The 13,205-nt window shown below is 40.2% G+C and overlaps 1 protein-coding gene across 1 annotated transcript in view; it reads right to left on the minus strand.

Annotated features, from left to right (window-relative positions):
- Positions 1 to 13,205, minus strand: part of AP1S3 (adaptor related protein complex 1 subunit sigma 3) — a 55,778-nt gene that overhangs the window by 15,270 nt on the left and 27,303 nt on the right. Inside the window, exons 2-3 of the mRNA XM_081242183.1 lie at positions 2,521 to 2,699; positions 514 to 622 (exon numbers count right to left, since the gene is read on the minus strand). Of these exons, the coding sequence (XP_081098309.1) occupies positions 514 to 622; positions 2,521 to 2,699 (288 nt within the window). The remainder of the gene's footprint in view (positions 1 to 513; positions 623 to 2,520; positions 2,700 to 13,205) is intronic.

A 13,205-nucleotide genomic window follows, 5' to 3' on the forward strand; every position in this document is an offset into this window, starting at 1 on the left:
GTGTTCTGGGGATCAGGGCACCTCGTAGAGTGTATTACTTGGCAGTAAATGCATGGAGATTGAATAGCAATGTGAAGGAAAAGGATTTTGGTTTTGTTTGTCTGGTGGTGTTTTTTTTTTTCTTATGTATAAATAAAATTAAAGAACACTTGCAGCTTAGTAAAAGAAACCAGAGAGAGGATAAAAAGTCACAATAGAAAAGAGAAGACAGTCAGTGGGGAGTAAAGGACAAAATATCAAGGAATCCTTCACAATTAAATTCTAGTTTATTGAAACAAGGTTGTCTAGTGTGGCTGTGGTCTGGACATACACACACCACCTGCCTCTGGAAAGCTCTGGATCTCCCATTTACTAAGAATTACAGGAAAGGGGAAAAGCCTTGCATTCTGATCCTCGGTGCAAATGCAGTTCATATTTTAGACCTGAGAGAGAGAAGGAATGTGAAAACAGACAGAACTCAAGTCAGAGCTGGGGTGGAGGCTGACTCATTCTAGAGACCAGGACACCACTTACATTTCCAAAGTATTTGTCCAGCAACTCCACATAACGATGCACAATCTCTAGTGTCAAGAGCTCATTGTCCTGATTTTCTACTGCACAGCAAAAATATAAACTAGCATACCTTGAAAAGAAAAGAAGATAACATAAAATATAATGACACATTACACAACCTGAAGATGGTTTTTTCCATGAATATGCAGTTAACCGCTTCCTCTTGAGGGATTCTTCCTGTCCACATCCAAGAGGGAAATCATTATTCATCATATCCAATAGCCTCCCAAAATGTAAAATAGAATATATAAAAAATATGGTAGGGATTGGGTTATTTCTGTTAATTATGTGAAAGGTCCTCAGAACTTTACCTTGAGGAGCTGTGATCAGGGGACAGAGTCCTTTGACCCATGGTAATCAGGGTGCCTGTTCATGCCCCTCCCTGGATTGTGAATTGTCCTTTCTAAACTCCAGAGCCCTGACCAAGGGGCCCAGGGGCCCACTTGGGCCCTCTTACTTCATACTTCATACTGTAATGTGTCTCTTCATACTGTACTGTACTGTAGTGTGTCTCTTACTTCAGACTGTACTGTAGTGTGTCTCCCATCCTCAGCTTATCAAGTCCTCCCCCCCATGTGTGTTTCTTCTGCCTAAAATACCCTCCTCACCCCATACATGTGGCTCACTCCTACTTCTCCTGTAGCTCTGAGCTTGGATGTCCTTTCCTCCAGAAAATCTCTGTCCTCTCTGACTGCACTGGTTGCCCCTGCTATGCATTCCTGTGCCTCCCCACAGAGCATCCAGAGCTCTTCATTCCGTATTTCATGGCCTGTCTCTCCCCCACTAAATCAATGGCTTCCCAAAGGCAGGTACTGAGTCTGCGTTGCTCACCGTTGTCTACCCAGTAGTTATAGATATCTGTTGAGAGAACTGCTGAAGCCTATTCTTCAGGTAATGGTTTAAATCACAATTGAACCCCAAGTTGTAGAAACCAGCAGAGAGTAGGGACAAGCCTTTTGTCGTCAAGGATTTCCTGGGACTCTGTCTTTCTATCCCTGGGATGCTTATTACTATAAGAGGCCTTTGCTGATATCTCCCACGATGCTAGTACGAAAAGTTTTGACCTTGGGCCCAGCGAGAGAAGCTTGGTCCAGGCACTTCCTGGTAATTTACTCCACTGAATACAGCCTTTGATGTTACCTCTGTCTTTCCCCTTCCAGTTTTATAAACACGCCTTGTGAGAGCCTTTCTAATGTTTGTTTTCCCTCTGAAAGTTGCAGTATGATGTTGGATGCAGGGTCAGATCGGCTGTGTTCTGGTCCTGGTTTAGGCATCAGTTATCTGGGTCTTTATGAGCAAAATGACTTTACCTCTCAGGGCCTCAGTTTCTTCATCTAGAAATCGAGGTCCCTTTCTAGTATGGTCTTGCCATGGCAAGTAGGTACAGTAAAGAGAGGATATACAGTCTTTAAAGTCAGAAAAATCTGGATTTGAATCCTGGCTCTGCTGATTACCACTCAATTACTGTGACTGGGGACTAATTACTTAAACTCTCTACGGCTTCAGTTTCCTCATCTGCAAACGTGACTAATAAAGAGCTGCCCATCTCTCTATCATGTTAACCTTTTTTCTATAGCATTTGTTACTAACTGAAACTGTTTTGTTTGCTTAACAGACAGAATAAGTTCCAAGAGAGCAGGAATGTTCTGTGTCTTGTTTGCTACTGTATGCACAGTCATTAGAACAGTGCTGGAAATATAATAGATGCTCATAATTTCTTGAATGCATGTGTGCATTATCAACACATAAATTAAGTATCTAGAATAAGTATCTAGAAGCCGTCCTGGCATATGGAAAGCCTTTCAATAAATGAGAGTTCTCTTCTATTTAGTCTACTGGTACACGCATTTGGGCTCCAGCCTTCAAAGGTTTCAGTAAATGATAGAATTGGTGTTGCAATCTAAAATGCTCAAGACTAAACAAACCAAATAGTAATTAGAAATTCAGTTCTCATGAAGTTACTCACACCTTTTATAAACAAGTTTTAGATCCTTCCAGTCAACAAAACTGCTTGTCCTCTGACCACGAGAGAGAACAATCTGAACAATTTCCCGGGTGATCTTTTTCCTTTCCTTGTCAGGGAGAGTAGTGTACCATTTCTGCAGCCGTAATTTCCCTTGTCGACTGAAGAGCAATATGAAATGAATCTAGAACAAATAAAGGAGAGAAAAAAAACAGAATTTGGTCAGCCAAATCATTCTACCATAGGTATTAAAATACAGCAGCAGGGTTTACAAAGGATTATTCTGAACAGAGGGAAAAAATAATTACCAGCATGAAAACTATCCCATCTGACAATTACATATAACCCAAAAAGAACAAAGAAAGGTATACACCACAAACATAGCTTACTTATACTATAGGAGAGAGATAAGTTTTCTTTTATGAGTCACAAACTCATAGTGAGAAAAAAATATATCAAGGTAGAATAGAACTCTTTTGAGAAAATATTAAATTCTTCCTTCACAAGCCAAAAAAAAAGTTAAAAACAGTAGAAGGGTTTGCTTTAAAAATTATACTCTTGGGTTCCCCTGGTGGTGCAGTGGTTGCGAGTCCACCTGCCGATGCAGGGGACACGGGTTCATGCCCCGGTCCAGGAAGATCCCACATGCCGCGGAGCGGCTGGGCCCGTAAGCCATGGCCGCTGAGCCTGCGCGTCCGGAGCCTGTGCTCCGCAATGGGAGAGGCCACAGCAGTGAGAGGCCCGCGTACCACACACACACACATACACACACACAAAAAAAAATATATATATATATAATATCACAAGTATAGAAACCAAATGATAATATAGACATAAAGAAGAGAAGTAAGGGAAGGAAATAAGGATGAAGCAAGGGGGAAAAGTGAGCAAACTAGAAGGGGACCATATTCTAATTTTTTAATAAAAATTATATATATTTAAGGTGTACAACATGATGATTTGGTATACATATACATGGTGAAGTGATTACTATAGTCAAGCTAATTAACATATTATCTCCTCACACAGTTCTCAGTTTTTGTGTATGATGACAGCACCTGAAATATACTCTCTTAGCAAATTTCCTGTATTCAGTATAGTACCATAAACTATAGTCAGCATGCTGTACACCAGATCTCTAGATTTATTCATCTTACATAACTACAACTTTGTTCCCATTGACCAACATCTCCCCATTTCTCCCACCTCCCCATCCCTTGTAACCACTGTTCTACTCTCTGCTTCTGTGAGTTTGATGTTTTTAGATTCCACATATAAGTAAGATCATGTAGTATCTGTCTTTCTGGATACACATACACACAGCATACTTTCTTTATCCAGTCATCTGTCAATGGACACTTAGGTTGATTACATGTCTTAGCTATTGTGAATAACAATAGCAATGAACATGGGAGTGCAGATATCTCTTTGAGAAACTGATTTCATTTCCTTTGGAAATATACCCAGAAGTAAGATTTCCCTTGGAAATATACCCAAAAGTACTATCATATGGTATTGCTTTTTTTTAATCATTTGAGGGACCTCCATACTGTTTTCCATAATGGCTGCCCCAATTTACATTCCCATAAACAGTGTGCAAGGGTTCCCTTTTCTTCACACCTTCACCAACACTTCTTATCTCCTATCTTTTTGATAATAGTCATTCCAACAGGTCTAAGATGATGTCTTATTGTGGTTTTGATTGGCATTTCCCTGATGATTAGTGATATTGGGCATATTTTCATATACCTGTTGGTCATTGGTATGTTTTCTTTGAAGATATGTCTATTCAGGTCTTTTGCCCATTTTTTAAAAATTGGATAATTTGTTTTCTTGCTATTGACTTGTTTGAATTCCTTATACATTTTGGGTATTAACCCCTTAACAGATGTACGGTTTGCAAAAATTTTCTTCTATTCCATAAGTTGTCTCTTTCCTTTGTTGTCTCCTTTGCTGTTCAGAGGTTTTTTAGTTTGACGCAATCCCATTTGTCTATTTTTGCTTTTGTTCCTTGTGCTTCTAGAGTAGTATCCGAAATATCATTGCCCAGATCAACGTCAATGTCAATATCAATGTCAAGAAGTATTTTCCGTAGGTTTTCTTCTAATAGTTTTACAGTTTCAGGCCTTACATTTAAGTCTTTAATCATTCTAAGTTGATTTTTGTATGTGAAGTGAGATAATGGTCCAATTTCATTCTTCTGTGTGTGGATGTTAGTTTTCCCAACACCATTTATAAAAGAGACTGTCCTTGTCCCACTGGGCATTCTTGGCACCTTTCTCAAAGTTCAAACTAAGTCTCAAATGTAAGCTCTTTACTCCACTTTGTGGGTTACTTGGCTGAGAGTTTTAGAGTGAACCATCTCAAGATACAGTTTGGCATCACAATAAATGTTTACAATTTAAATAGTGTGTTGACCACATTAGGAAAAAACCTGATTTTATTTTCAATTAAGTTTCAAAGTGTGTATTTGAAATGCACATTCCTATTTCAATGAATTTTGAAAGCTTTAAATGAATAGAAGACACTGTAAAAATTTACTGTGGAGCCTGGGAGGAATGGAAGATTTGTTTTTCAGAAATTGTCAGATGGTCCGATCTTTATTTTAAGAGATTAAGTTTTCTCAATCCACAGTATGAGAAGATCAAGTTTAGAATCATAATTTATTATGTTGCATGTTTGTTTTGTTTTTAAAAACTCATTATTGAGGTTAATTGTGTCATGGAGGGAACAATATATACTAGGAGCCAAAATAATTAAAATTTTAAAACTTTCTACAAATAAAATATTCAACCCTTTTTATTAAAGAGATTTAGCTCTGAATGTCACAGCACAAATCATACAAACTCAGTAGGTGGATATATCCAAAGACCAACAGAAACCAGGCTCTTTCCTCAGAGTATCCCCTACCCCAACCTATACAATCTGAGGTCTTCTTAATAAACTATATTCTTTCTTAGAAAGGAAACATCTGTTAATAAGGACTTGAAAACCAAGACATGGCAGGTGAAAAGAAAGCAAGTTAAAAAGCCCTGCTCAACTCGCAGCTTTAAGAAAAATCACCCTCAGTCCGGAATGTTAAGCATCTGCTTAGAACAGAGCATTTTCTTAAATACACATTTCACTATCAGCACAGGTATAGATAATTCAATAATGAAACATAGCTACCGCTTTCTAAGAATCATATTGAGAAAGGTATTTTTTGCTTCCAATTAGAGATCATCATAAAAGTGACATTCTAAAAGTACACAAGTGAATGGGAATAGAATAATAAAACCTCAGGATCTTGAGAACAAGTTTCAGCTTTGGATTATCACCAGTGGCTAAAACTATTCAATCCAATTTCTAGTGACTGGTCAGACCTTTGCTAGAGAAATGAAATCCACACATTTTCTTGGTGTTTACTTTGCCTTTCCTGTCAGAAATTTTTCTTCTTCACATCTAACCTAAATCTTTTCTGTTACAATTTAAACCGATTTTCCCTGATTTTATCCACAGAGCATATTAAAAGACAATATATCACTACCCTCGAAATAATAACAAACTCTTCAAATACTTGAAGACAGACTTTAAAGTGTACCTGGAGTCCTTTCCTTCCGGAAGAAATTACCCTGGTTTCATGTCTTCTTCTTATTGGTTCTATTATCAGATTTCAAAACCATCATTGTTACAATTCCTCCAGGATTACTTCATAGATAAATGTCGCTTTTAATTTATGGGGCTCAGATCAAGGAGCTCCAGTGAGTGGCTGGAACTATTGCTGAGTTTAATTATGGATTACTTTCTATTTCTTCTATTGCAACTTTCTCTCAAGATCAAGTGCCTGCCTTCTTAAATGGCTCAACAAGGTAGAAAATAAACAAATAACTCTTTTTCATTCTAACAATGGATTCAAAGAGAAAGGATGACCAGGAACATAATACACACATCCATAAAGCGATTTAAAATATAAAAATGTGTTTCAAATTCAAAAGAAGTAACAAATAGGTTCAAGTTTATCCGATAATTGCATTACACAAGACAGTGTTGACAGATTTTATCCTCTCAAGTTCTGCTCTGAGGCAGAAGCAGTGTAGCTCGCTCCTGTGTGTCTGGGGTCTGTTACCTCTCCAGAGTTAACAGTGTAGCATGAGAAAACTGGTGGAATGAATTGTAGTGATTCACAGGAGTTCATCACCTCGAGCAATTAATTGTATCCAATTTATCAGTTTAGTCATTCAAGGCATATTTGGATAATATGTTTCAAGAGGTTAATCAAATACCATTTTTGATTAGCATTAGCTTGAGAGTATGAGAAAAAGGCAATTGGGAGGGTTTGGGTTTTTTTCCCAATATTTACAAAGAGCCAACTTCAACTCAAGTTGATGTCATAAACAGACTTCAACTGACTTCAGAACACCCAGGCATTTTGTTTCAATAATAGTGCTGGCAAGAAAGGAATGATGGAGAGGCTGATTGGTAATCCTCTTCTGGGAAATGCCAACTCCAGAAACAACCATAACATCCAACGAAGTATGATGAGCAAGGCTGCCTTCTTACATTTGGCCCAAGTGTTCTGGCCTTAGGTAGGCATATGATTTCACTGAGCTCTCCCCTCCCTCATTCAAGGTTAACCTGAGACAATAGCAGAGGAAATAATCAAATTGGCAGCTGAATTAATTGTATTTTAGAGACCTTAGAGCACAGATCATTTATTCACGCAACACATATTTACTGAGTGCCTACTCTGTGCACTATGAACCTACAACGTAAAACTTGGTTCTTTACCTTGAAGCACTTTTAATTGTGATAAAGAATACAAAAAAATAAAGGTAAACATATTGAAATAAACCACAGGGCTTTATCTCCTCTACCTCCCAAAATGCCACTAAAATGACAATAGTAGAATTTTCTTAAATACATTAACCCTCAAAGCCTAGGAGAATGACAGGGGAAATGATAGCAGCCAAGAGATATCAACAAGTCTTTGGAAGATGGAAGGAGACAGAAGGCTGTTAAGTAACTGAGCAAACTAAGGGAGATCATAGCTTACAAGGCAGATTACAAAGACAAACCAGCCAACTCTCCCAGAGAAAGCCTGAGGGCAGCACTTGTGGGTACCATGGCTCCACAAAGTTCTAAAAGCAAGGACACTGGCGAAAGGTCTACCTACAGAGTGGTTGGCATGGACCACCTGTGGCATTTCCAGTGGATTACAGCTAAGTGAGAACACTCACGCATGTGTACACACATAGCACACATGCACACACACACACTCCTCAGTAAGTTCCCAGTTGCTTTATTCAAGGGCACAGAAATTTAGTGGAGGTCATGCAGTTGAAGCACCTCTTAGCTCAGCTTCCTCTGGCCCCCAGTCAGTAATGGATAGCAAGCAGCTGCCAATGGTGATCCAAACAAGGCACGGTTTACTCAACCTGAGAGGCTCAAATTTGCGCAATGCCATATTTCTTCTCTACTTAAGGCTCTCAGAGACCTTACACAAGCAATCTACGCCTGTAAGAAGAAATATTTAGAGACACCTGCAACCCTCCTGGACTTTAAACGTAATTCAGAGCCTGCAAAGCTATATATGTATCTTCACTAAGAGAGAAACATGTTCCTGCACCTCTACCACCAACTTTGTTGTATAAAAAACCCATCTCCTAATCAGGAAATGGAATGATTCCTCCCTGGAGACACTAAATGGCAGAGAAAAGACCTCTAGGTACTAACAATGGAGCCTTCCAGGCCACCTGACTATGCCCTCAGAACTGCCTATTAGCATCTTAGCACCCACTTTTAAATATGAGCAGAGGCCAAGGATTACCAGACATTTGAGAATAGTCTCTAATGTCAAAGAAAGAGACTGAAAAAAGCAAACAGGAAAAAAAGGAAGCACTGGATACAGTAAGGACAAACTGTTACACACACACACACATATATACACACACACACGAACATGAATATGCTCAGAGAGTTCAAAGAAGATGGAGTTCCTATATCAATAAAACAAAAACAGCATGCTATTGGGGGGAAAAGAGAGAAAACTCTTGCAAATTAAAAAGTATGGTAACCAAAATAAAGTCAGAGGGTTTCTCCAAGAGATCGGAACAAACAGAAAAACAGATGGAAAATTAGAGGAAAAAATAAAACTATTAAGGGGTCAACCTAGAAGGTGCAAAATCCAGAGAGTTACAACAGAGATAATGGAGAGGAAGAACTAAGGGTTTGCATGCCACAACTAAGGAGCCCACATGCCGCAACGAAGGAGCCCACGTGCCACAACTAAGGAGCCCACATGCCGCAACAAAGGAGCCCATGTGCCACAACCGAGTCCACCTGATGCAACTAAGACCCAGCACAACCAAATAAATAAAGAAATAAAAATTTAAAAAAACAAAACAAAACAAAACAAAAGAGCATTGGACTCCTCACCTGCATTTGTTGGAAGACTACACGACTACACCTACACCCAACCAAATTATCAATCGAGTGAAAGAGGGGAAGTGACCTTTGAATTTTCACACTTGCAAAGATTAAAAATAAAGAGAGAAAGATAAAGAAATTTGCACTCAGTATATCTTTCTTAGGAAGCCACTGTAAGACGTCTCTGAGCAAAGAGTAGAAAAGAGTTAGATATGGTTACCTAGGGCACAGGGAACCCAAAGCAAAATGATGCTGAAAGGAAAGGCCAGAGTGACAGCCACATATCAGACCAAGAAAGCAACCATTCCAGACAGAAGTGGTGGAGGCTGGAGGAGGGGGAGGGGAAGGGAGAAATAGAATTTATTGATCATTTCATTTCTTTTTACAGTTGGAAAGAATATTGATAGCCATCTGAAAGATCAGCTAGTGCACTGGTGGGACAAAACAGGGATAGATACATAGAAAACCAGGCCAGTGGAAAAAAATATTTATAAACTCCAGAAAAAGAAATGATACAAGCAAGAAATCATCATCTTTAAAACTACTTTGGGAGAAAGAAAAGTGAGGAAATCTGCATGTGAGCAGAAGGAAGTAAATGCCCAATTACTATGACAGGAAGGCAGGAGACAATGTAAAGAATTAGGAGTAGAAAACTGCCAGCATAAGCATATTATTTAGAAATATAGACATAACTACCCAAAGAAAGACTACAATTATTGAAAGTGAAGAACGTGGTAAAGGAAAAGAGTTGCTGTGTTTCATTATAAAGTATATGTCTGTTTGATTTTTTTTAACTATTACCTATATTACTTGGATTTTAAAATTTTTTAAGGAGTTAAAAATAAATAAATAAGGGATGGTGGAATGCCTATATTTGACAGTGACATTTCAAGCATATTCTGAGGGGATTCCCCTGGTGGTGCAGTGGTTAAGAATCCGCCTGCCAGTGAAGGGGACACGGGTTCAATCCCTGGTCAGGGAAGATCCCACATGCCACGGAGCAATTAGGCTGGTGTGCCACTACTGAAGCCCATGTGCCTAGAGCCCATGCTCCGCAACAAGAGAAGCCACCGCAATGAGAAGCCTGTGCACCGCAACGAAGAGTAGTCCCTGCTCACTTCAACTAGAGGAAGCCCGCAGGCAGCAAGGAAGACCCAATGCAGCCAAAAATAAATAAATAGAAATAAAAAATAAACTTATTTAAAAAAAACATGTTCTGAGATATTTTCCCTTCTCCCTCCTAATATTAAACTCTGAAATTTAGGGGCTTCCCTGGAGGCACAGTGGTTGAGAGTCCGCCTGCCGATGCGGGGGACACGGGTTCGTGCCCCAGTCCAGGAAGATCCCACATGCCGCGGAGCAGCTGGGCCCGTGAGCCATGGCCACTGAGCTTGTGCGTCCAGAGCCTGTGCTCCACAACGGGAGAGGCCACAGCAGTGAGAGGCCCGTGTGCCGCAAAAAAAAAAAAAAGAAAAAAAGAAAAAATCTCTGAAATTTAGAGGGAAAAATCCTTAAATACATTAACTATTCTAAACTATCAGTTATGAGCTCTCATTTGATTTTATCTGAGGCAGTTTTATTTTTCAACCTGTACCAGTTCATGAATAAGAGTGCCATTAGTTTACTAGCTTCCAGGTGGAATAATACATTTTATGTCCTGATTTTACTTCAATCACATAACATTTGACCAGAATTTTACTGTTCCTAATATAATTTTTAAAAAGAGAGGACGGACTAAAAAGGTTCTTCAGATTCTGTACCTATCCTTCATGTACTAACAATTCACTATACATCCCCCTTAGCTTTCACCTGTGCAGCAAAGACGTTCACCTCTGAAACTTCTTTTCATACCATGGGTTTCTCAATTCCCTTATCATTTTGCATGTTTCTTCCTGGATCATGTCTAACTCCACTTTTTGCTCATAACAGGGACTTAGTAAATATTGGTGGAAGTGTTGAATTTTGAGAAACGGCAACTAGCCCTGCATTAATATTCTGAGTACAGAACTGGGTTTTCTATAAGGGGCGGAGAACACTGTGGTTTGGGGTTTTATTGGGATCATATGCTTGTAACTGGGATTCCTTTTCTCCAGATGCAATAAACTCAACTCTCACTTGTTGTATTTGCCAGATCTTCTGGCAGCTTATCCTGTCCGGCTTAACAGTTCTCTGGCCAAAAGAGCTTAATAGCATTTAAAAACCAAGAGCTCCAGCTGCCCTATTCTCTCTGCTAGATCAGTTGTAAAAAATGTTACCCACAACTGGTCTGGGCACTCATTCCTTCGGGGTCCCACAGTTTATACTTGCACGTAGGAATGATCCCTTTAACAATTAGCCTGATTTCCTTCCTCTAAGCCTGCTCTGAAAGCGACAAGACCAACCCTCCAAGGCTGCTGCCTCTCATGCATCTCCCTTTGGTCGGAACCCCTATCAGAGGGGTTTCCAGAATGTAGAAAGAAGGGATATCCACTGCTTCTTCACCAGCCTCATGGATTCACCTTCTCATTGGGTTCCAGTTCCCTCTTCCACAAGCCAAGTTTCCTTCTCTCTAAAAAGGTCATTTGCTTAAGCTTCTAGTGATCTACCTTTATTATAGATGTTACCAGCATGCCCCAGGTGGAAATAAGATGTCAGACCACAAAGTTTCCCAGAAGTCATTTACTCGTGTTCTTAGGACAAAGGTTCATTGACAACTGGCTAGACCTCTAACTTAGTGACCCTTTGAAACAAACTAGTTGCATGCTGGAATTTTTTTTTTTTTTTTTTTTTTGCCATACCACACGGCTTACAGGATCTTAGTTCCCCAACCAGGGATTGAAACCAGGCCCCTGGCAGTGAAAGCACTGAATCCTAACCACTGGATCACCAAGGAGTTCCCTGGAAATTTAAATTTTAGTGTTTTCAAACTCGTTATATGCCACCCAGTCCAAATGGTGTACCTCCACCACTGTTTCAGATTTGATCCAGGACACGCTGTGCATTTACCACTAGGCCAACCCAAATTGGATTCAGGACATGAAAGGCATTTATCACTAGGCCAGGCCTTGGTCAGGGCTGGGGGGCAGTAGAGCAGGTTGGTTGTTACACGGGAAGACTCTGGTGATAGGCAGCTTGGGAGTTTGCATTGGAATCCAGGTTCTGTCATTTGTGAGCTAAGTGGACTTGGAAAAGTTCCCTGACCTCTCTGGTCCTCAGTCTCCTCATCTATAAAATAGGGATGACAACAGTAATGACATCAGTAATGTAGAGGGATACGATGATATCACACGTCTACCTTTTAGTGCGGAGCCTAGCACAGAGTAAGCTCTCCATAAATACGTGCTATGGCTAATGAATCATCCAGGAGTCAGCCCAGTCCATTTACAATCCCATTTATCTTCATTGAGGCAAGCAAAAAATTCCCTGCTTCCACCTTTGGAATCACTCCATGTCTACCCCATCACTTTTTCACTAATTGGTCCCCACATTCTGGTGGAAAGTGTCTGTGACAGCCATTTCATAGGTGCCCAGAAAGGCATTCTGCTGTTTCTTTGGATAATAAACCATCCAGTTTCTAGCTGATGTGCTGCTTTGCCTTCTCAGTCACCCTGTCTCGTCAACCACTTTCTCAATGCTTAAATAAGGAGTTTAGTCCAGAGATAGCCCAAACGTGCAGGTAGTCCTTTAGGGTTCCTTTCTTTCTCTGAACGGCTGACCAGTGGCGTTCTGATCGTGTATTTGTTAATTCTCTCCAAGTTCCCTGTAAGGTGTTTACTTGGGGGTTCCTCAATTTTTTCACTTGTGTGTCTGTGTATGGCTCTAGTTTCTTTTTCTATATTGAGCAACAAGAGGTGTTCAGGATTTTCACCTTCCCTGCTGACTCTTTGTTTAAACTGCATCACACTTCTGTGGTGGGTCACGCTCACACTTTCCCCACCAGTTTCTCTTTCAAGGGGCAACAGGGCTCAGTGGGAATTCCAGGGCAGGTGTGGCACTGAATCAGCTGTCAGCTCCCCTGTCTGGGCCTCATCTCCTCCTCTAAGAAACAGGAGAGCAGGGTCACGTAGTCAAATACCTTTCACAGGCTGGGCAGAGGCAGGCAACATTTTCAATGAGGGTGAGGGTTCCGTAATCAGAAGGGGTGTAAGACACAAGGTCAAACTGTAAATCACAAGTTCCAAGGGCCAGCCTCAACTCAGCCATAGGAAGGTATTGCCAAGAAAAACATTCAGCCAGTATTGCCAGGTCTTCAGCTTTTTTTTTTTTTCCCAGAAGAAGCCTGAAACCTGGATGATTATGTGAAATA

The sequence above is a fragment of the Mesoplodon bidens genome (genome assembly GCF_964165515.1).
Source record: "Mesoplodon bidens genome assembly, chromosome: 8".
NCBI classification, from domain to species: Eukaryota; Metazoa; Chordata; class Mammalia; order Artiodactyla; family Ziphiidae; genus Mesoplodon; species Mesoplodon bidens.